At 41.3% G+C, this 24,429-nt stretch overlaps 2 protein-coding genes across 3 annotated transcripts in view; both read left to right on the top strand.

The window, feature by feature from the left end:
- The window catches only part of DENND1A (DENN domain containing 1A), a 293,403-nt gene that overhangs the window by 115,796 nt on the left and 153,178 nt on the right, over positions 1-24,429 (top strand). The gene's annotated exons all lie outside the window — the stretch shown is intronic.
- Positions 5,983-6,825, top strand: LOC309824512 (mitochondrial fission regulator 1-like; the record flags this gene model as incomplete). 2 transcript variants are annotated; one of them, XM_082657451.1, is made up of 2 exons in its annotated part: positions 5,983-6,436; positions 6,507-6,710. In XM_082657451.1, the coding sequence occupies 2 exons, from the start codon at positions 5,983-5,985 to the stop codon at positions 6,671-6,673; spliced, it is 621 nt and encodes a 206-aa protein (XP_082513577.1). The 2 variants fall into 2 exon arrangements, with proteins under 2 accessions (XP_082513577.1, XP_082513576.1); XM_082657450.1 differs by having other exon boundaries at positions 5,983-6,825.

Here is a 24,429-nt window from a genome sequence, read left to right on the forward strand (position 1 = left end):
TTAAGCCTTATCAGGATCAATCTGATATACAGGAAAATTAACCTGTCAAAATAAACTTCAACCCTCTTTTAAAAAAGACAACAAAATCTGATACCCAACAATGTAACGTTCACAATATCTAGCATCCTATCAAAAAAAATACTAGACAGGTGGGAATGTAAATTGATATAGCCACTATGGAGAACAGTATGGAGGTTCCTTAAAAAATTAAAAATAGAACTACCATACGACCCAGCAACTCCACTACTGGGCGTATACCCTGAGAAAACCATAATTCAAAAAGAGTCATGTACCAAAATGTTCATTGCAGCTCTATTTACAATAGCCAGGACATGGAAGCAACCTAAGTGTCCATCAACAGATGAATGGATAAAGAAGATGTGGCACATATATACAACAGAATATTACTCAGCCGTAAAAAAGAATGAAACTGAGTTATTTGTAGTGAGGTGGATGGACCTAGAGACTGTCATACAGAGTGAAGTAAGTCAGAAAGAGAAAAACAAATACCGTATGCTAACACATATATATGGAATCTAAAAAAAAAAGGTCAGAAAAACCTAGGGGCAAGACGGGAATAAAGATGCAGACCTACTAGAGAATGGACCGGAAGATACGGGGAAGGGGAAGGGGAAGGGTAAGCTGTGACAAAGTGAGAGAGTGGCATGGACATATATACACTACCAAACATAAAGTAGCTAGCTAGTGGGAAGCAGCTGCATAGCAGCGGGAGATCAGTTCAGTGCTTTGTGACCACCTAGAGGGGTGGGATAGGGAGGGTGGGAGGGAGGGAGATGCAATAGGGAAGAGATATGGAGACATATGTATAACTGACTCACTTTGTTATAAACTAGAAACTAACACACCATTGTAAAGCAATTATACTCTAATAAAGATGTTAAAAAAAATACTAGACATGTTGAGAATCAGGAAAAATGTAACCCGTAACCAAGAGAAAAATTCGTTAACAGAAACAAACTAAAAAATGATGATATGATGGAATTAGCAGATGAGAACCTTAAGATAGACATTATAAAAGTTATAAGTATGCTCATGAATTTAAAGGAAGACTTGAACTAAATGAGGAGAGAAATGGAAGCTATAAAAAGAATGAATGAAAGGGAATATCTAGAGGTGAAAGATATAATACCTGGAATGAAAATTTCACTGATAGGATTAAAAGGATATTAGACACTACAGCACAAATGATCAATGAACTCGAAGACATAGCAATAAAAACTATCCATTATGAAGCATAGAAAGGAAAAAGACTGAAAAAGGTTGACAGAACCTCGAGGACCCATAGCACAATATCAAGAGGACTAACATACATGTAAGTAGAATCCTAGAAGGAGAGGAGGGTGGAGAGAGACAGAAAAAATGTTTAATGAGATTATAGACAATTTTTCTTCAGTTTTGATGAAAACAATCAACTCAGTTCCAGGAAGCTGAATGAACCTCGAGCATAATAGCCGCAAACAAAACCACACAAAGGTGCATCATGATAATTACTCAAAACAAGTAATACGAAGAAAAGTTTAAAATTAGCTAAAGAAGAAAGACACATTATGTAAAAGAAAAAAGTGATTACGGAAGACTTCTTGTAAGAAACAACATGAACCAGAAGATAATGGAATGACATTTTTAAAGTAATGAAGGAAAATTTTCTTCAACCTCGAAATCTATATCCAGTGAAAATATCCTTCAAAAATAAAGGCAAGGGCTTCCCTCGTGGCGCGGTGGTTGAGAGTCCGCCTGCCGATGCAGGGGACAGGGGTTCGTGCCCCGGTCAGGGAAGATCCCACATGCCATGGAGCGGCTGGGCCCGTGAGCCATGGCCGCTGAGCCTGCGTGCCCGGAGCCTGTGCTCCGCGACGGAAGAGGCCACAACAGTGAGAGGCCCGCGTACCGCAAAAAAATAAAAGATAAATGAGTATTTAAAGTAAATAATATCAGTGTATTATGTGCTGTACGTAGAAGTAAAATGTATGACAACAGTAGGACAAAGGACGGGGAGAATGGAAGTATACTGTTTTAAGGTTCTTAAATTATATGTAAACTGTTATAATATTATTTGAAAGTAGACTATTAAGTTAAAAATGTATATTGTAGGATTTCCCTCGTGTCACAGTGGTTAAGAATCCGCCTGCCAATGCAGGGGACACAGGTTCGAGCCCTGGTCTGGGAAGATACCACATGCCACAGAGCAACTAAGCCCGTGTGCCACAACTACTGAGCCTGTGCTCTAGAGCCCATGAGCCACAACTACTGAGCCTGCGCACCTAGAGCCTGTGCTGCGCAACAAGAGAAGCCACCACAATGAGAAGCCTGCACACTGCAACGAAGAACAGCCCCCGCTCGACACAACTAGAGAAAGCCCGTGCACAGCAATGAAGACCCAACGCAGCCAAAAATAAATAAATAAAATTTAAAAAAATGTATATTGTAAACCTTAGAAGACCGCTAAGGAAAAAGAAAGTGGTATATAGCTAATAAACCAATATTGAAGATCCAAAAGATTTTGGAGGCGGGAAGGATAAAGGAACCAAACACAGATGGAACAAATAGAAAAGTTAGCATGATGATAGATCTACCCAACTATAGTGATTAGTACATTAAATGTACGTGGTCTAAATACTCCACTTATTGGAGATTATTAAATTATATTTTAAAAGTAAGACCCAATTATATGCTGTCTACAAGAATTCCACTTTAAAGAGTCAGATGAAAAGTAAAAGGGTAGAGAAGATATACCATACAAACACTAATGAAGAGAATTGGTAGGGGAGAAGAGACAAATCTTCCTTACAAAAGAATTTCAAATTAATATCTGTAGATATTGTCCTGTCTAGGAGGAGCTTAATCTCTGTGTCCGCACCCCCCCCCCACACACACACACACACACACACACCCCACTTGAGTGTGGGCTGGACTTAGTGACTCACTTCCAAAACTAGTGTATATAAAGGGAAAAAGAGTAACTTTAGTGGAGAAATGGCAGAAACTACCTTAACCAAGTGATGTAATGTGAATATCACTGTAAACTTGATATGACGTGATGAGGAGGATATGTCACTTTTGTGTTATTCTTTCCAGAAACCCAGTAAAATCATGACAAAACCTTCAGATAAACTCAAATTGAGGGACGTTCTATCAAATACCTGACCAGTACTTCTCAAAACTATCAAGGTCAGGGACTTCATTGGCGGTCCAGTGGTTAAGACTCGGTGCTTCCACTGCAGGGGGCACGGATTCAATCCCTGGTCGGGGAACTAAGATACCGCATGCCGCGCAGTGCAGCCCCCCCCCAAAATTTTTTTTTTTAAATTGGAATTCTGGGTTGAATTCTAGGATAGAAAAGACGCATTAATGGAAAAACTGATGAAATCACAATAAAGTTTGGAGTTTAGTTAATAATAATGTACCAATGTCAGTTTCTTAGTTTTGACAAATGCACCATGGTAATGTAAGGTATGGGAAACTGAAACTGCGTTGAGGAGTATCTGGGCACTCTCTCTACTATCTTTGCAACTTTTCTATGAATCTAAGAATATTCCAAAATGTATATTTTTTGAAAAAGAGAAACAAAAAAGGAATTAAGGGAGTATTAGTAACAATTTGATGCCTATAATTTTGACAAATTGGATGAAATGAACAAATGCCTTGAAATACACAGTTAACATAAAGTGACTGAAGAAGGAATAGAAAGTTGAAAAATAGTACTGTTTCTATTAAAGAAATTTGAATTTGTAATTAATTAAAACTTTCCCACAAAGAAAACTCCAGGCCCAGATAGCTTCACGGATTAGTTCTATCATATATTTTAGGATACATCTTACACTAACTTTTTCAGAAAATAGAGAGGAAAGGAACACCTTCCACCTTATTTTATGAGGTCAGCATTACCCTGACATGAAAATCAAACAAAGAATTTACAAGAAAAAAAAATATTGATCAATATACCTAATAAATATCGATGTAAAAACCTTTAACAAAATATTAGCAAATTGAATCCAGCAATATAAAAAGGATAATACATCATGATCAAATGTGTACAGATTGGTTAAATATTTGAAAATAAATCAGTGTAATTTACCATATCAACAGACTAAAAAAGGAAAACTATATCGAAACATAAGCCAAAAAAGTATTTTAGGAAAAATTCAACATCTGTCCTTGATAAAAGCTCTTAGCAAACCTAGGTATCCTCATAGTGATAAAGAGCATCTAGGAAGAACTTAGAGCCAACATACTTTGTGGTGAAAGACTGAATGCTTTCCCCTTGAGAACGAGAACAAAAAAAGGATGTTAGCTCTTCCCATTTCTATTCAGCATTGTACTGGAGGTTCTAACCACTCACTAAGACAAGGAAAAGAAATAAAAGCCCTAAAGGTTAGAAAGAAGGAAGAAAAATTGTCTTTATTCAGAGAATATGATCATGTATATGGAAAATCCAAAGGGGGTCTCATAAACAAATTTAGCAAAGGTACAGGATAAGGTTAGCATATAAAAACCAAATGTACTTCTATATACTAGTAATGAGCAATTGAAAAATGAAATATTTTAAAGTACCATTTTAAATAGCATACAAAACACAGAATACTTAGGAATACATTTAACAAAATATGTGCAAGATTTGTATACTGAAAGCTATAAAACATTTCTCAGAAAATAATTTAAAAGACCTAAACAAATGGAGAGATACTCCACTTTTTGGATTGGAAGGCTCAATATTTTTAAGATGTTAATTTTTCCTAAATTGATCTATAGATTCAATATAATCCCAGCCCAAATTCCAGATGGCTTAAAAAAAAAAAACAACTTGAGCTGATTCTAACATGCACATGAATATGCGAAAGATCTAGAATAGCCAAAACAATGTTGAAAAAGAACAAAGTTGTAGGACTTGTATTACCTACTTTTAAGGCTTCCAGTAAAGTTATAGTAAATGTAGATCAACATTGTAGGTAAACATAGAGTTCAATAGAACAGAATAAATAGTTCAGAATTAGGCCCACACATAAATGGTTAATTGATCTTCAACAAACATGCCAAAGTAATTCAATTGAGGAAGGATAGTTTTCTTCAACAAATGCTACTGGAAGAACTGGATATCTATATGGAAAAAAATGAGTGTTGACTTTTACCTCTTTCAAATATTAGCCCAAAATGGATTATAGACCTAAACTTAGAGGCAAAAACTATAAAATGAATAGAAGAAAAGATAGGAGAAAATCTTCATGAACTTAAGGTAAGCATAATTTTCTTAGTTAAGACATAAAACACAGGGACTTACCTGGTGGCGCAGTGGTTAAGAATCTGCCTGTCAATGCAGGGGGCGTGGGTTCGAGCCCTGGTCCTGGAAGATCCCACATGCCACGGAGCAACTAAGCGCATGCACCACAACTACTGAGCCTAAGCTCTAGAGCCCTCAAGCCACAACTACTGAGCCCATGTGCCACAACTACTGAGCCCATGTGCCACAACTACTGAAGCTCGCGCACCTAGAGCCTGTGCTCTGCCAGAAGAGAAGCCGCTGCAATGAAGCCCACACACCGCAACAGAGAGTAGCCCCCACTCACCGCAACTAGAGAAAGTCCGCGCGCAGCAACGAATACCCAATGCAGCCAAAAAAAAAAAAAGTCACCATTTTACAAATGAAGGGGCAAGCCACAGACTGAGAGAAAATATTCTTGATACTTATATCTGCAAAAGGACTTTTTCCCCAGAATATATAAAGAACCCTTAAACTGAATAATAAGACAGCAGCCCAATTAAAAAGTAGGCAAAAGACTTGAAGAGTCACTCAACAATAAAAGATATTCAAATGGCCAATAAGGCTGTGGCAGGAGGGGCCCTGAGGAAGATAAGTCTGGTGTTTCTTAAAATGGCCTGATAGGAAGGCTTCACGCCTCCTGCCATTCCAAGCCTCCAGAGCTGCCCTGTGGCTGCCTTGTGCTTCAAGTGCAGGAGCCAGTTGAAATGTCAGGAATGGAGGCCAATGTGACCATCCCAATCTGGCAAAACAAGCCGCGTGGGGCTGCTCAAAGTATAGTGAGAAGAATCGGGACCGACCTGCCCCTGAAGCCATGTCCCCGGGCATCCTTTGAGACCCTGCCCAACATCTCTGACCTGTGTCTGAGGCATGTACTGCCAGTCCCTACTCTGGCTGACATCGTCTGGATTCCTGCAGATGTAGAGGAGACTTACGTCCTGGTCAGGAGCGATACACGCCCCCTGAGGCACACCTGCAAGCCCAGCCCTCTGATCGTCATTCAGCGCAATGCCTCAGTGCCCAAACTGCATGGGTCGGAGGAGAGGCTTCTGGCCTTGAAGAAGCCAGCCCTGCCAGCCCTTGGCTGCACCAAAGAGCTGCAGGATGAGCTGAGCCACCTGCGCAGCCAGATTGCTAAAATAGTGTCAGCTGATGCAGGAAGTTCAAATGTCTCTTCTCCCTTACCTTGTTTTGGATCCTCATTCCACTCTACAACTTCCTTTGTCATTAGTGACATCACCAAGGAGACCAAGGTACAGGTCCCTGAGCTTCCATCAGTCCCCCTGCTTTGTTCTGCCAGCCCTGAATGTTGCAAACCAGAACACAAAGCTACCTGCAGCCCGTCTGAAGAAGATGACTGCGTCTCTCTGTCCAAGGCCAGCAGCTTTGCAGATATGATGGATATCCTAAAGGACTTCCACCGAGTGAAGCAGAGCCAAGACCTGAACTGGAGTTTATTGAAGGAGGAAGACCCTGCCATGCTTACCTCTGAGGTCCTAAGGAGGAAGTTTGCTCTGAAGGAAGAAGATACCAGTAGAAAAGGAAATTGATAGCACTCAGCTCTGCAAACTCAGCCTCAGGCTCCTGGAATTCCTTCAATAGCTGCCTTCCTCACCGCAGATGCTTCTGCCTCTCAATTAGAAATCTTCTGCAACAGTCTTGCCGAAAGCTAGAGCTTAGACCAAGAGAAGAGCTGCACTGTATGTTTTCCATACTTCAAACCTTAGCAGAAGCTAAGGCCTGTTTTGAGCTGAGACACGTTACAGGTAATTGTATAGGTTGGAATGTCCCAGTTTAAAGGGTGAGATAGAAGTTTCTGGTTTTTCCTTGCCCCTGTGTGAAAATAGGTCCTAAATGAATGACTGACTTCACTGCACTAGACCCCATAACTGGTCTTACTGAACACTTTGTGCCCAGCTGTCACTTACTCTGAGTGGCTTCCTTGCAGCAGAGCAGGGCTGAGGGCAGGGGGCTATGTTTATGTGCACGTTCACAGAGCAGGGAAGATCTTATGCTGCTCCATCATGAACTGACACCAGTGCCCAGCAATCACTCCCTCCCCCTTCCTGGTCCAACACCTACATGTAGAGGTCGGGCCACTGGACCAGCTGACACTTGGGCTGCTGGGAGGCCTGGGCTGTTTTTTTCTTAAATATATTTTGTAATACTGTACAACCAAATCTACCTTCCAAGGCCCTGGGACCTCATTGGTTCCACTAATTGAAAGCTCTTTCTCTTCCACAAACTTTAGTTTAAGCCCAGTAGGAAAGAGAAATGGAGAGGGGAAAGAGAGTACCATCCTTCTTCCAGGCCCTTGACTGCTCCTTTGCATTGGGCCAAGGTTTTTACCTACCACACCGTCCATGACTCGGATGCCCTCAGGTCCGTTTTCTCTACGGTATGTATCCTGTGTGTGTTTAGGTTGAAGCACTACCTGACATTAAAGGACGGATTTGGAGAGAAAAAAGAAAAACAATAGCCAGTAAGCACAGGGAAAGATGTTCCATGAGGGTGTAAATTGATACCACAAGGAAGGTACTGCTATATACCCACTGGTATGGCTAAAGTAAAAAGACTGCATTTCTTATAAATGAGTATCTTAAACAAATGTTTACTCTGTGACCAAGTAATTTCAGTCTTAGGTATACACGCAAGAAGATGAAAACTTATGTACACACAGACGCATGGACGTGAATGTTTTTAACAGCTTTGTTCATAATTGCCAAAAACTGGAAACATTCCAGATGTCCTTCAACTGGTGAGGGACAGTGGTGTGCCTGTAAAATGGAATACTGCTTGGCAATCAAAAGAAACTAAGTACTGATCTATCCAACAAAATGGATGAATCTCACATTATGCTAAGTGAAATAATCCATTTATTTGACGTTTTGGAATAGGCAAAACTGTTGAGCGAGAACTCGGATGAACGGTTGTCCGGAGCAGGGCTGGGAGGAGCAGCTGACTGTCAAGGGGTGTGAGGGCATTTGGGGTGACGGAGCTGTTCTGTATCTTGATTGTGGGGATGGTTACATGGCTATGTGCATCTTTCAAAATTCATAAAACTAGCCACCAAAAGTGGTAAATTTTACTATATGTAAGTCATACCTGACTTAAAAAAATTTTTTTTAAAGACTGACAATAACAAGTGTTAGGAAGGATGTGGAACAACTGATCTGAAACTTTCATCACTGGTATTGGGAGCATAAAACAGAACAACCACTTTGGAAAACAGTTGGGCAGTTTTCTCTGAAGTTAAATGTACACCAGCAATATAACCCAATAACCCCACTCCTGGGTATTTATTCAAGAGAAATGAAAATATATATCCAAACAGGTTTGTACACAAGTGTTTATAGCAGCTTTATTCACAGTAAACAATACCTGGTAATAATCCTAATGTCCATCAGCTGATAGATGGAGAAACACTATATTTTATCCCTACTTTTTACTACATGAGTCATTATTCATTGTAACATACTTGTGATACACAAAACAACATGGATGAATCTTGAGTATATTACACTGAGCAAAAAAAGCCAGACACATGAGAATGTACTATATGATTTCATGTATTTAAAATCTAAAAGAGAGAAAACTACTCTATAGTGGGTGAAAGCAGGCCAGTGGTTGCCTCGGCCTGGGATGGAGAAGGCAGGAACTGATTGAAAAGGGCAGGAAGGAACATTCTGAGGTGAAGGAAGTGTTCTATTTCTTGATTGTGGTGATGGTTACACAGATGTATATATTTGTCAAAACTCATTGAACTGTACTTTTTAAATATATGCATTCTATTGTATATTAGTTATGACTTCATAAAGTAAATTTTCAAAAGGAAGAGGACTTGGAAATTAATTTTAAAAAGGAAGTTCTAATATTGATTAGCTTTCAGAGCAGCTCTGCTGATTTTCACATGATTTATGAACATGGGTTAAGGGGTAACTTTGGAGGCAGGGTGGCTCTGGCTTTCTACTAGTTACCTAGACAATTTAGTCTTAAATTTTGTAATCTTAGTTAGCTTTTTGTACCATTAAAAAAAAAGAGAGAGAGTTGGCAAGGTTAATACTGTTGTACTTTGCTGGGTTCCATGAAACTTGCCAAATGTACTGCTTTCACTGACAATATTGTATTGTTCCCTAGCTATGGATTTGGGGAAAGGAATATGGCAAGAATAGTCCATCTTTTATTGGTATAAAGGCCTGTTTACAGACTTCTTTTTTTTTTTAATAAATTTATTATTTATTTATTTTTGGCTGCATTGGGTTTTCGTTGCTGGTGTTTATCTCAAGCCCATGTGGATGCTTTGAACAGAAACATAATGTCCCTCCCTCCGCAGCCATTTAACCAAGCACTCTTCATCTGTTTCTCTCTTAAAATTTAAAGAACATCTCTTGTTCCTTCAATAGTGTTAAGTATACACTGTTTAGCCAACGGATAAAATTTGTAGAGCTTTTTAAAAGCTTGGCAAAAGAGAGCTCAGACGCTTCCAGGCTTCCAGTGAGGTGAACATACCACACCTCATCACTGATTTCCCAGAGCTCAGTCGGGGCCCTTTCTAATATTCTTTGGCCTGAAACTCACAGGTTTCTGTGTATGCACGTATATGCGGAGACCTTTACCATCTGCTTACACTCTCCTTTCTTTTACTTCGTGCTTTCTGTAACCTGATCAATGCTCTTCTAAATCAGGCTTTCTTATGTGGTGATATATGTAATAGGACATTAAAATACGTATTACCTTTTGACTCAATAATTCTACCTTTAAGGGTTTTTTTCTGGCAAATCCTTCTAAATGGAGAAAGCCACCTAACCAAATAGCATTGTTTATGTTAACTGAAGTTGGGAACAACCTTAATATCCAAAATTAAGGGGAGTGTTTAAGGTGATCTATTCCACTGCCATTCAATGGAGTGTACCATACAGTCACTAAAAATGATTGCTATGAAGAATGTGGGCAACACAGGAAATGCTAAGGATACAGTTCAGTGGAAAAAGCAGAATATTGAATGATATATCTACCATGACTACAATTAAGAAAAACAGCCAGATACTCAGAAGTAAGAGTTTTAAAAGAACTTCCAAATTATCAACAGTGGTATATTAGGATAGTAAAGTTATGAGTTAACATTTTTTTCTCTCATTTTCTAAATTTTCTGTGATATGATTATTACTAGTTTTATGATGGAAAACTCATCTTTCCTCCTCTCTCCTGAAACACTTGAATCTTGGCTTTTGGCTTTATGGTTTGTATGTCTTCAGGACTGTAGTTTCTCTTTCTTCTCCATATTCTTTGGATAAAAAGATCACAAATGACTTAATGATGCGTTTTAAATCACTTAAACTTCTTGTTCTTCCTTGGTGGAATTTTTGAGGGATATCCAAGAGGTTTCTAAGCATGTGAAGAGAGAGAAACCATCTTGAGCAGTCTTCCTTGGTGTGAGAAGGGGGAGAAGGCAAGGGAAGAAAGATACTGTTTACAGAGCACCTGCAGTGCCCCAGGCCAGAGTAGTTTCCAGTCCTTCTATGCTGCATCCAATCTTCTTCACAAGCTGGACGCTGACCCCAGGCAACTTCTCAGCCTCATCTTGCATCACTTCAGTACTCATACCCCGTTTCCCACCCACTAGGAGAGTGATCCCATTCCCCAAGGCCTCATGCTCTTTCACATCTCTATGCTGCTTTCCATGCTGTTCCCTCTGGTGAGGATACCGTTCCTTCTCTACTTGGCTAAACCTATTTGCTCTATAGGGCACTCCTCAAATGTCACTTCTGTGATGCTTCCACAGCTCGGCACTGGGATTTCATAACATTTTTCCCATACTTCTTTTATACCACGTACTATATAATAACTCTTTCCCCTCCTAAGCATTTGGGCTTTACATGGTTGTGAACACAGCCCTGGCACAATGCATGACTCACTGGGGCATTCAATGAGTGTTTGTGGAATGAGTGAATGAACGAAAGAATGATCAAAATATGCAATCTGCTTTGAACTCTAGATCTTGGAAAACTCATTTATTCAACATTTGACTCTTCACTTTGTACAAGTATCTGGAAAAGCAAAAATCTGCAAAGATCAGAGTTCCCTTTTTAAAAGAGACAGGAGAAATTCAGTGTACATTACAGCTACAATTTACTGGGTAAATTGAGTGCCAAGCATTTTGACTCTTTGGTCATGATTACTAAATGCCATTGGGATTTTACTTTACACCCTAAAAATGGATTTCTTCAAATTGCAAGTAGTCACCCATTAGTGAAACCATAAAATCAACTTAGTGGGTCACAGCAAGCTTTTTTTTTAATGGAGTTGAACAAGGAATATCAGAGTATATCTCAAATAATATGGGTAAGCATCAATTCATGAAACTCTTAAATATACGTAATATACATATAATACTGGTTTACAAAATATAATACATTCATTCCCTGCAACACAGTAAAAAAAAAAAGGAAAACTATTGAAACATTGTGACCATTTTAATCATTAAAATTCATACCTTTTAATGTGTGAACTACCATTTCATTGTATGGATATACACCATAATATATTTGGCCTGATAATTTCAAGTTTTGCGTTCTTTTTTTTAAAAATAAATTTATTTATTTATTTGTTTTTGGCTGTGTTGGGTCTTCGTTGCTGCGCATGGGCTTTCTCTAGTTGCAGCGAGCGGGGGCTACTCTTTGTTGCGGTGTGCGGGCTTCTCATTGCAGTGGCTTCTCTTGTTGTGGAGCACAGCTCTAGGCACGTGGGCTTCAGTAGTTGTGGCTCACAGGCTCCAGAACGCAGGCTCAGTAGTTGTGGCGCACCAGGCTTAGTTGCTCTGCGGCATGTGGGATCTTCCCAGACCAGGGCTCGAACCCATGTCCCCTGCATTAGCAGGCAGATTCTTAACCACTGAGCCACGAGGGAAGTCCCTCAAGTTTTGCATTCTTTTTTTTTTTTTTTTTTGCAGTACACAGGCCTCTCACTGTTGCAGCCTCTCCCGTTGCGGAGCACAGGCTCCGGACACGTAGGCTCAGCGGCCATGGTTCACAGGCCCAGCCGCTCCGCGGCATGTGGGATCCTCCCGGACCAGGGCACAAACCCGTGTCCCCTGCATTGGCAGGCGGACTCTCAACCACTGCGCCACCAGGGAAGCCCTTGCATTCTTTTAAACAGCAGTATGATGGACATATTTGTAACTAACTCTCTATATCACTTACTTGAATTCCATGAATTGCTAGAAGTAGAATTTCTGAATCATATAAAAATTTATATAAAAATTTAAGGCTTTTGATACATACTTTTAAATACCACCACCTCCCCCCAAAAATTATACCAGTTTTCACTTTTATCAGTAACATGAAAGTTAGCACTTACTCTTGAAAAATTGTTTAAAATTCATATAATTTTTTTTGGTGGAAACTATATGCATGTGTAGCTATCCCAGTCACCTGTGTGAGGCCCAGCAGTCACTTGGACCCTGTACTTCTCTTCTGTGCTGTGAAACTGGAAAATGGACAATGGCTTCCTAATTACATTCCTGTCTTCAGTCTCTTCTAACTCCAATCAGTTTTCTGGTCTTCCTAGAATGAAGTCTTCCTTGACCCTCCCTCAGTAGTTGATTGCTCTATCTTTTGTATTCTCAAAGCACATGGCACACCCTTCTGTTACAGCACTCGTCATGTTATATCGGAATTATTTTTGGCTTCTTGTGTCCTCTCTTCCAACCCCTCTAGGGTAGGGACTAAAAACTCTTCCTTCTTTACGTTTGTATCTGCCCCAGAGTTAAATATATAGCATGTACTCAGTAAATTTTCACTGAGTGAATGACAGCATCTTGTTTAATTGTGACCTCAGGACTGGTTCAAATCACATTAAAATTGGGCTATACCATGTAGGTGACTGTCTGTGGGAGTCCAAAGGCAAAACTTTGGTTCGGGACGGCCCAGATTCAAATAAGCCCGGAGTCTAGGACTTCCCAGGTGGCGCAGTGGTTGAGAGTCCGCCTGCCGATGCAGGGGACACAGGTTCGTGCCCTGGTCCGGGAAGATCCCACATGCCGCAGAGCGGCTGGGCCCGTGAGCCATGGCCGCTGAGCCTGCGTGTCCGGAGCCTGTGCCCCGCAACGGAAGAGGCCACGACAGTGAGAGGCCCGCGTACCGCAAAAAAAGAAACCAAAAAACAAATAAGCCCGGAGTCTGCTTGCTGCCTCTTCTCTGGAGTACCCCCGCTTAGAATGCTGGTTGGAGAGAGAGCAGTCTGCTCAGAGATAGCCTTGCTTTGTTAGGCCATTGCTAACAGCTTTGTTGGCTGGAGCTTCTCTATGCCATGTTTTTTCCAAAGGCCCGGAAACTTCAGACCCTAGAGATGCTGCTACAGGGCCTCCTAGGTGCTGGTGTGCCATCCTACCTTGTGAGTCAACAATGCATTTAATCCCAGAAGCAAGGGAGCAGACATCACAGGCTGTCTGGCTTAGTAGTCTGGCCCGGGAAATGTCTGAACTAATAGTAGACCTTGCAAAAAACCCATTCTTAAAATCCCAATAGGAAGGAAAATGCCGAGTGGGGAGATGGGCGGGCTCTGATTGTCTTGAGTATCTTATGTAACTCTTTATGTGTATAGACCTTGTAGACTTAGTATCCTTGTGGAATTGATCCTTCTGCCACCGGTAAAACATGTATCGTTAGTATTCTCTAATAGAATGTTTATTCATTCAACAGGTATTTCCTATGGGGAAATGTTGGTCAAAGGTTACAAACTATAACATGAATAAGTTCCAAGGATCTAATGTACATTATGGTGACTGTAGTTAGTAATACTCTATTGCATACTTGAAATTTGCTAAGAGAGTAGATCTTAAGTGTCCTTATCACATACAAAGAAAAAGTAACTATGTGAAGTGATGAATATGTTAATTAACTTAATTGTGATGATTATTTCAAAATATATACATTTATCAAATCATCACCTTGTGCACTTCAAATCTGTATAATTTTATTTGTCAGTTAGACCTCAGTAAAGCCAGAAAAGACAAAAGAAACCAAAACAGGCATTCCCTGAGCACCTACTATGTGTCAGGCTTTGTATTGGGTATAGTGGATGCAGAGATGATTAAGACATGCACCTTATTCCCAGTGAGGTCACTGGCTGGTTAGTAAAAGAGGTAACAGAAGGCTGGGCTGCCAGTATTGCCCCCACTTCTCCAATCCCAGACCATTCTCTGTTGCTGTAAATGAAGGCATAATCTGGAACATGAATGTCACTGTTCAACTTAAAACCCTTAATGGTTCCTCATTTTCTTCTGAGTAAAATTCAAGCTCCATAATATGGCCTTTTATAATCTAGTCTCTGCCTGCCTCTCCTGGCACATCTCTTGCCGCTCTCCTACCCACTTATACCAGCAGCTTTGTTTCCATCCACAGGAACCATTCAGAGTGTCCCAAAAGGGCAGATCAGTAGCCAGTTCAGGATTGGAGATTATTTATCCAGCCAACGTTTTCTGGAGGTGTGCTCAGTGTGTTGGACCATAGGAACATAAAGATGCACAAGAAACAGTCACTGTTCCTGGAAAAGGAGAGATGAGCATGCTGGGAGCGGGAATGGAATGCATTGAGGCTGGAGGTGTGAACAAAAGTATAATGCGTTTGGGCAGGGAATAATCGTTTAGTCCAGCTGGAGCACAGGGTGTGTGTTTGGGAGGGACAAAAGATGAGACCAAAGAAGTAGGTGGGAAGGACCAGATGGGAAATGGTCTTCTGTCATAAAAACAAGTCTGGACTTCATATTTTGGGCAGTGGGGAATCAACTAAGGTAGTTAGGTCAGGTAATGACTAGACTAAGGGTGGAATGTTGGACCCAACCTCTTGTTGCTTCTCTGGTTCCTAGAATCTAGCCAAGCTCTCCCCACCCCAAATCTGATATTGGACTTGGGTCAGGGGACAGTTTGCTGAAGAGAATTCGTATCAGTATCACCTGTCACCATTATCCAGTCATTCGTCCCTCATGCTTTAGGGGATTGTCTGTAGGTCTCTTCTGTGTTGGACCACTCTCCATGACAGTGTCCACTCCGTGACTTCTAAATTTCATGTAGGAAGGAAAGGAGCATCGTGATCCAGTGTGCCTTGCCCTGAGTGTGTGTGTGTAGGATTTGTCAACAATTGAGTATTTTATGGGAGTTTATGGGACTTCATTAAAGATGCTGGAGCAGAAGCACTGTGGGACATCAGAAGAGACCTCAGCAATAAACCGCAACTCCAAGCTCTGGAATGCAGTAAATGTTTAAGAGACTTCCTTCCTTTCATTACTGAATTTTACTTTACTTTTATACCAGTTAAGAGTTGTGTTTTATTGGTTGAAATTTCTTGATTCCGTTTTCCCCAGGTCTGTTTAAAAGCTACATTTTATCCTTGAGGATGTTTGGCTCCTGATAGAGGAAGTGCTGCCAGCGAATTCAATTAACTGGCAGAGCTCACAGATATTATACACGGATTTCTTTTTTTCCTTCTTTTTCACAACTGCTACATAAACACAGCTGGGTTTAATATTTGTCGTAACAAAGATTTAACTTGAATCGTTTTACTCTGGGTAATTAATGCTTGGAATCTCGGCTACTTCTTCATTCATTTGTGATCTGCGTTTTTGACTCTGGCTATCTAGATAATGAAGTGTGCTCCTCTAGGTCTTTGCCCTGCCTTAAAACTGCTTAATATTTGGCCGTTCCCACTAGAGAGCAGATGCTTTTCTTTGCAAGAATTGAATTTCTGTCAGCTCTTTTATGCATCATGTGTTTGGAACTGTAAGTGGATCAAGTTGTTCATCACAGCAGGGACACTGTGAAACACATCTATTATACACACTTCCCACCACCCCCCTTCCTGTTTTGTTTTGTTTTTTTTTTCTCCCCTGAGGAGGTGGAGATGCCCAGATCCCCTTGGGAGATATCTCACTCTGTGTGGATGTACCCATGTGATCCACCATGGATCCGGCCTGGCTACGTCCCTAAGCATGGAAATCTATATCCATTCAGCCCAGGATTGTTGCTGAGCCGAATCCTGCTTTTATCTTTGTAAACACCAAGCACTTCATTAACTCCCAAATACACATAAGTTTGGGTCACTAGATAAACCCACTAGGCTTAGCATAATGAGTGACATTTCAGTCATTGATGCCCCAGAAAATGTTAATTGTGAGCCCATTATTCTTTTTTATGCTAAAATAATGGCTTGGGTAGTTTTGGCTTTGGAGTTGGGTTAATGTGGAAGAATAATCAGCATCTATTAGGCTCCTGCTGTGTGCCAGGTACTGTGTGAGAGGCTTTGAAAATCTTGACATTCAATCTACATAATAATCCTGAGGGGAAGGGGAGGTACTTTACCCCTTTTTTGTTAAATGAAGAGAAGAAAATAAGATGCCTAAAGACATCCAGCTAATAGCAAGCAGCTGAGTCAGAATCTGAACTCAGGGTTTGCTAGACATACATTCATTGGTTGATCGATGCATGGATTTATTATACATGTTCATTACATGCAGCCATTGCTCCATTTGGGTTGTCCCATTCCACGTCAGGTCTCAGGCCAGCTGATCGGCTTTTATGAACACCTTTGTATCCATCTGAACATGAACTATTGGTGGTGATTGAAATCATTTATTTAGTTTTGCTTTTTCCATCAAGCTCAATGCAAATACAATCCAACTTCCCAAAGCAACCTACCATTTTCTTGCAGTTTTCATCTTGTGAATTTCAATCCCTAGATTCAGCTTTGAGCTGACAGCTGAAAATTCCAAATCTGAATAGTTTAGTTTGTCAACACAGCTTTGAAAAGCAGGAGTCTTGATGATGTTCCTACTGTGATATGCTCATCTTTTGGGCCTCAGATAATGCTAAAGGCAAAAGTGCATTCTAGTGCATTTTTCATTGATATCATTCAATTTGCAGGAGTCATTATGGGACATTCACATGTCTGAGTGAAAGACCGCTGATCTGTAGGATTAATTATAGTTAAATGGAGAGGTGGCTTTTGCTCATGAAGAAAGTCAGTCTCCTGATAAACATTTTTAGGTATGAAAAACTTTAGTCTTCCTCCGAATACTTTTCATTAGAAGCAAGCATTAGTGTCCTGGTTCATTAGCAATAGAGTAACTGCTTTGTTGTTGATCTGCAGTCCATTTTGTTGTTGAAAGATGCTGGTATTTTTTTTTAAAAATTGAAGTGTATGTTGTAAAAAACATGCTTTATAACTTTCCTTTTACAAGAGTGTATCTCTCTTTTCAAAGGTAACTTACATTTGTATTTTGTGCCTTGTGTTTGCAAGAGACTGGTTCTTGGTTTATTCATGTTGACAACTGAAAAGCCTTAGACCTAATTAAAAGAATTTCCACGAGCACCTTTACTGAACCATTTCATTACCCAGCACTGCACAGATTGCATTGTGAAACATGATGATAGTTTAAATCTGACCTTTAAACCTAAACTGCCAGAAGTATGGGGGAGAAAACCCTTCTTTGAAAATACTCTATGGATACATACATACACAGGCATACGTGCATGAACACATATGGATAGAAATAATCTTTATTGAATGACCACCTAATATTATAAATACACATTTACTTTGAGCTCAAATCTTGTAACCTTCTTTAGTGTTCAGCTGCATTAATTGTGTGTGTGTGTGTGTGTGTGTGTGTGTGTGTGTGTGGTGTGTTAAAACTAAATTGTTTTTTAGGGAAAACAAAGACAGTTTCACTTCGGGCCAAAAAAAAATGTGTTTGGAGGAAGATGACTATTACAAATAGATAGGAAAATGCAAAAATCTTTGCTCCTGTGTGTTTCCATTTACAATGCGGAGGTGCTGGGATTAACCAGGCAGGGAGGGGGCTGAAGTACACTGTGAGTGCAAGGCTCCTCCTGAGCTTTATTTGGCAGATAGTAGAAATGGACCTTTTTGTTTTTAAATTGTACTTTTTTACTCCAAGAATGTCATCCTGAGGACTTGATAGTTTGTTCTCAGGATGCTCAACAAAGCCATTATAGCATGTAGTTAAGTAGCCACTCACATAATGAAAATTGATCCTTTTGTCTGACAAAAAGCTGCTTAGAATTGTAATGCTCACCTCTTAACTTTCCGACTTAATACTCAGCCCATAAGATGTCAGGAGAGACAGAGGGAGCAAAGACCTGGGCCGCTGGGGTCATAGCCGGCCCCAGCTTGGAGCTCCGCGTAACTAGCACAGTCCCCACTCCCCCATGGAGAACCAGGCTCTTTGAGGGGAAAATCGGATGCAGAAGAAGCAATTAAAGCCAACCGAGGTCAAGGTACAACCATGTTCTCAAGTAAGAAACAGAAAAGCAAGGAATGAAAGGAGGCAATAATGGAGATATATTAAGTTGTGGAAAAAAATAAACCAGTATCGTGGACAAATCTAATTTGCTGGTCTGAGAAATCCTGGCAGCAGTAAGAATTAATGGAATAGCACAGACTTTGGAGTAAGACCAACTTGTGCTTGACTTTAGCCTCTGCCCCTTGCTGTACTATCTGTGTGAGATGGGGCTGAGGCTCACTTTTCTCATCTGTATAGTGGGGATAACTGTCTCTGCCTGGCCCACTTGTTCTGAAATTTTAATACAGTGCTGGGCATGAAAACACCTACCATGGCTATTGGTACCTAGTAGAATGCTTGATAAATACTAGTTCCTGTTCCTTTTTCCTGATGAATTCCTGGTTTTCTCAGAAACTATTACTGGGAAAGAGAGTGGGGTGAGATTGCCCTTACGTATCAAGACTTTTTGCTTCAAATTTAGGCAAGAACTAACTAAGGCACAGAGAGATGCACCGTGCCATTTCATTGCCCACGTGAAGGTAGCAGAGGAGCCAATATACACATGCCCCTGAGGATGGGAAAACGAGGCAATAGTTCCTCCTCCCCTCTCCAGACCCAGACGTTCCCCAGGAGATCTTATAACAAAGCCTTGATGTCTAGTTTATTCACGAAAGGAAGAATCAATCTGCCTTAGTCCTTAAGGGCTATTTTATAAAGGGGGAGAGAAAGTAATTCTATTGCCCCCCTTCCAGCTGCTGCAGGTGTCTGATTTATCAAAAAAAAAAAAACAACTTTTAACTTCAGTTCTGACACTGAGCAGTTAATGCAAGTGGACCCCCTGCCCAGGATGACTTGAGTCAGATTTTGAGAAGAACTGTATCTCTACTTGCAGTGTTGTGCCAGCACTGAGGGTGGCCATGGTCCCTGCCTCCCTAGAACCTTCAGTCTAATGGAGGAGACAGACATTAATGGACTTCCACATACTACATCATCACCTTGCTGTTTGTCCCTGAAGGAAAGGTACAGGGAGAGTATATGACAAGGGAACCTTGGCCTAATCTGAGGGGGTCAGACCGAGGCAGTGGTATTTGAGCTGAGATCTAAAGGATGAATAGTAGTTGATCTAGGGCCTTGGGTTGTCCAGTATGGTAGCTACTATCCACATGTGGCTATTTAAATTTAAATTGATTAAAATGAAATAAAATTCAGTTCCTCAGTTGAAGCAGCTACATTTCAAGTGCTTAGTAGCAGCTACCACACTGGACAACACAGGTGACCGATTATCTGTGGAAAGGCCTGTTGCACGGTGCTGAATGCTAGGCAAGCGGGTGACGGTGGAGAGAGCACTCCAGACAGAGGAGTTAGCCTATCCAAAGGTCCTGGAGTATAAGAGAGGCCAGGGCAACTGGAACCCGGTTGGTGTGGTCGAAGCCATGGAGGGGGTACAGGAGCCTCAGATCTGAAAAAGGCTGGAGCCTTGCAGGCCAGGCTAGGACTGTCTTTATCCTCAGAGCAACAGGGAAGCTGCTGAAAGATCTTAAGGTGCCAGCACTGATGGAAAGAGGTGGATGGGAGTGTCTCAGAGGTGACTAGGTGAATAGCGTGCCGTCCTTATTCTCCTCTCCCCCTACAAATTGCAACCAAGTGATGAAGAAATAATCTTATACTTGTTGAGTGGTATAAATTGCAAGGGTTATCTTCATCGTAGCGGGAAGGAAGATATGTAAGCTGCTGGTTATACAAAAGAAGCTAAATATGATGATGAATACAATGGGAGAGCCCCTTCTGAAGTAGGAATAAGCTAACTTGTGCCTGGTCTGGGGGAGCTTGACTGCAAGCCCTCGGGAGCTGGGCCCTGATCCCATGCAGCTCTGTTCCCAGCACATCTCCAGCATGGGGCTTGCAAAGATTAGGCATGAACAAAAGTAACAGAACGAATGTGCCCGGAGAAAGAACTATTTGTTCTGACAGGGCATCACAGAAAGTCAGCGGCTTTTTAAAAAAATATTTAATAGAAGAGTTTTTTTAGAGAATGAGATAAAGAGTATCCCAGGCTTAGGGATAGTTTTGAGGCCTCTGAGATTGAGTAGAAGATAAAGTTGGAAACAGAGCTGGAGCCAGACCCATAGAAGGCCTTGAATATTGTGCTAAGGAACTTGGACTTTATATGTTAGCACCATGGAGTCACTGAAAATTTTAGAAGAAGGAAGTGATATGATTCAACCTCTTGTTTTAGAAAGATAATTCAAAGTGCAAAGGATGGATTAGACCAGGAAGAAAACAGGAGAAGGGCCACCAGTTGAAAGACAGGTGCAGTAGTCCAGGTACTAATTAAACAAAACGCAAAGCCAGGCAGTTTGTTATGTCAGTTCTCCATTTACATGCATTATATTTTAATCCTCACAGTGTATGTATGTTACAACTACCTCATTTTACAGCAAAGGAAGCTGAAGCTCAGAAAGGTTAAGAAAGTAAGGAAGACTGATTTCTAATCTTAGACTTGGCTCTTGTGACTCAAGCTCTACACTCTACTGCCTGAGGAGTGCGCGGGGATAGAGGAGCAAGTGAAGCCAAGAGACCCCAGAGGTAGAGCCTGTAGTGACCAGGGCAAACAGGAAGAGGGTGCGGGACGGGGTGGGGAACGCTGCGTATGTTACTGGACATGTGGCACGTGCAGTGTTGTGTAAGACTGGCCCCGTTGTCCACTTTAATTCATTCAGCCACCAGAGCTTCATTTTCCTTGCAATTTTGGTTGCATCTTAGTGATGACCCTCTGCAAAAGGGAAATGGATGAGTATCAATTTCTCCCCCAATCCTTCCCAACTGAGACCGTTTCTTCCAATGATCATTCACTGAAGAATGTAATCCTAGACTTTCCTCCAAGCACGGAGGCTCGGCCATTGGAAATGCCTTTTAAGATGTCAGAACACTCGCTCATCTGTTCTTTTATTTAGCAAAAAGTGCTGAATGATGACACTGGGCCAAGTACTGCTGGACCACTGCTGGCCCTTCTAGGAACTCACAGTCTAGCAGGAAAGGTAGTAGACACTACAATTCACTGACAGCTCGCAGTCCAAGGGGGCCCAGGCTGGGCGTCATTAAGCCTGTCTTAGTGGTCAGGGAATGCTTCACAAAGGAGGGGACATTTGGATTCCCTCTCTCCTTTAACCCAAGGCAATGTTTAATTTGACTATTAAAGAAAAATACCTCATTTAAATTCTGTATTATAAAAGTAACATGTTTTTTTATAAAGCATAATCAAAACAATCAGAAGTGCATAAAATAGAAAGTGAAAGCATCCCTACATGGTTAAAGTTTGATACGTGGCATTTTAGATTCTTACTACGTATATATATAAATGATTTTTATACATATATATTTTTTTAAATGATTCATGTTATATATATTGCTCTGTAACTTGTGTTTTCTCCCCATTTGGGTGTAGTTTGTGGACATCTTTTCATGTTAGTTCACAGAGTACTGCCACTTTTTTTTTTTTCAGCAGCTATGCAATATTTCAAGGATGTGGTATAATTTACTTAATAGGCCCCTACTCATGGACACTTGGATGGTCTTTCAAAGGGTAAATAGATGTTCACAAGTAGGACAGAAAGGGGCAAGGGACAACTCCATCTGAGTTGTCAGCATGTGTTTGGGCTGGAGGGTAGTATATGCTTCTAGATAGCAATTCAGTATCAATCAAATACCCATTACGGGGGGCCAAGGGAAGCGAGGCCAGCTGAGGAAAGCGTCACGGACTACTCGGAGGAGTTGGGATGTTTTCCTGCAGGTGCTGATGGCCAAGGGTGGGGGCACTGAAGGATTTTGATAGAGATCAGATTCATATATTTCCAAGAATACTGGGACAGCTATGGGTAGATGGCGTTGAAGGAAAACTAAAGACAGAGAGCCCATCTGATCTGGGAAACTACTCCACTGATCTGGGCCAGAGAAGATGGGTAGAGCTGAGCAGCACAGGGCCAAGGTCATGGGCACTGAGAGATTCAGGATATATTGGCAGGAGGGTGGTAAGATGTGGAGAATGGTTGTAGGAAGGGAAGGAGAAGAATGGAATCTAACATCTGAATCTAGCCTAGGAGACTGGCTGGATGATGCTGCGGTATCCAAGATGGGAAAAGAGGAGGAGGAGGGAAGTTAAGATGCTGACAAGTTCAATTTTGTACTCTCTTCCCTTTGTTTTCTATCTCCCTCCTGATACCTCAATAAAGGAGGAAACCACCCTTGCTGGCTTTTCTGTCCCCCCAAATTATGCCTGATGATCCCTGATGTTAATGACTTGACTAGCACCCCCAGGAGCACTCAGAGCAAGTTGGGTTTTAGATGTATGACTGTGGGTTATTTAAGCCTTAGATTTTCCTTCCTCACTTTTATTTAAAGGACAGTATGCTATCACCAGTTATCAGTTGTGCATATACTTGAAGTTTCAAAGTTTGAAGTGCTGACAAAAGCTTCTCCTTGTTGTAGGGTGAGGAGAGGTCTTCAGGAGTCTTGGCCTGAGTGGTCACAGGGGCACCAGGAGCCCAGGACCACTTGGCTGGTTCCAGAGCAGCTGGGGCAGGCCAGAAGGCACACACTCCTATTTGCTTAGTTACAATCAGCAACGGCTTCTTTGTGTAAAATGGTAATGAGGCCATTAGGAGAGGCTCACCTGAAGTGCAGCCTTGTGAGTCCAAGGTAATTAAACACCTCCCGAACGAAAGCAAAAGGCCAAGGAAGGTTAAGTGAGGAATAATCTGCGGCACAGGTGGCCCAAGGGCTTTGAGGAGACAAAAGAGAGACACCGGCTTGTACTGTTTCAAAGGATGGAAATGTCACCCTCGTCCTGGGAAAGGCAGGACTTTTATTATTTGGAGGGTGAGAAGTGGGCAATATTTTTAACATTTTAATAAAGCATATTTCTTTTTCACATTGCTATTTCAAGTTGGAGGTCCATGACAGACTGCCAGGGCACTGAGTGGCCTGTGCTGCTTCTCGTGAGCTCTCACCACTGTGGTGCTGGGGCGCATGTGTGCCAGAATCGGGGGGCGGGGGGGGTCACGATAAACTGAATATTTTCACCCAGGTGTCATGACAGACTCCAGGCTGGGCCAAGGAAAATTGTTTTCCTTGGCCCACGTCTGAGTGGAGATGGGGTGGCCGCCCCCTCAACGCATGTTCCCGTCCCTTCTGACTTAGCCAAGAAGTAGATCATCCCACCTTCACTCACTAGATTGTCCAAGCATGTGGCACGCCCCTTGAGTAGCAGCACAGGATTTCTTCCCCTACACTCAGTAAACACGGATCCTTTTTATTTTAAAAGATTTGGCAACAGAGGATTCTTGCCATTCGGTTTCTTGCCTCAGAATCTCTGCTGTCTCCACATAAAAGCTTATACATGAATGTTTTTAGCAGCGTTAATTATTATTATTAATTAATATTATTAATAATGAAGCTGATGAAGAGATAAAATGTGGTCTTTCCATAGGATGAAATATTATTCAACTGTGGAAAAGAAGGAAGTACTAATAAGTGCTACAATGTGGATGAAACATGTTTATAATGAGCAGTATGCTAAGTGAAAGAAGCCAGTCACAAAAAAAAGACCACCTATTGTAGGATTCCACTTGTAAGAAACGTCCAGAATAGGCAAATTCATAGAGACAGAAAGTGGATCAGTGGTTACCAGAGACTGGGGTGAGGGAGGAGGGTGAGGATTAGTGGGGAGTGAGAAGTACCTGCCAGTAAGATGGGTTTTCTTTTTGGGGTGATGAAAGTGTTCTGGAATTAGATTATAGTGATAGTTCTACAACATTGTCACTATACTAAAACTACTGAATTATAGATTTTAAATGAATGAA

This window comes from Grampus griseus (assembly GCF_964374135.1).
Source record: "Grampus griseus genome assembly, chromosome: 6".
Taxonomy (NCBI): domain Eukaryota; kingdom Metazoa; phylum Chordata; class Mammalia; order Artiodactyla; family Delphinidae; genus Grampus; species Grampus griseus.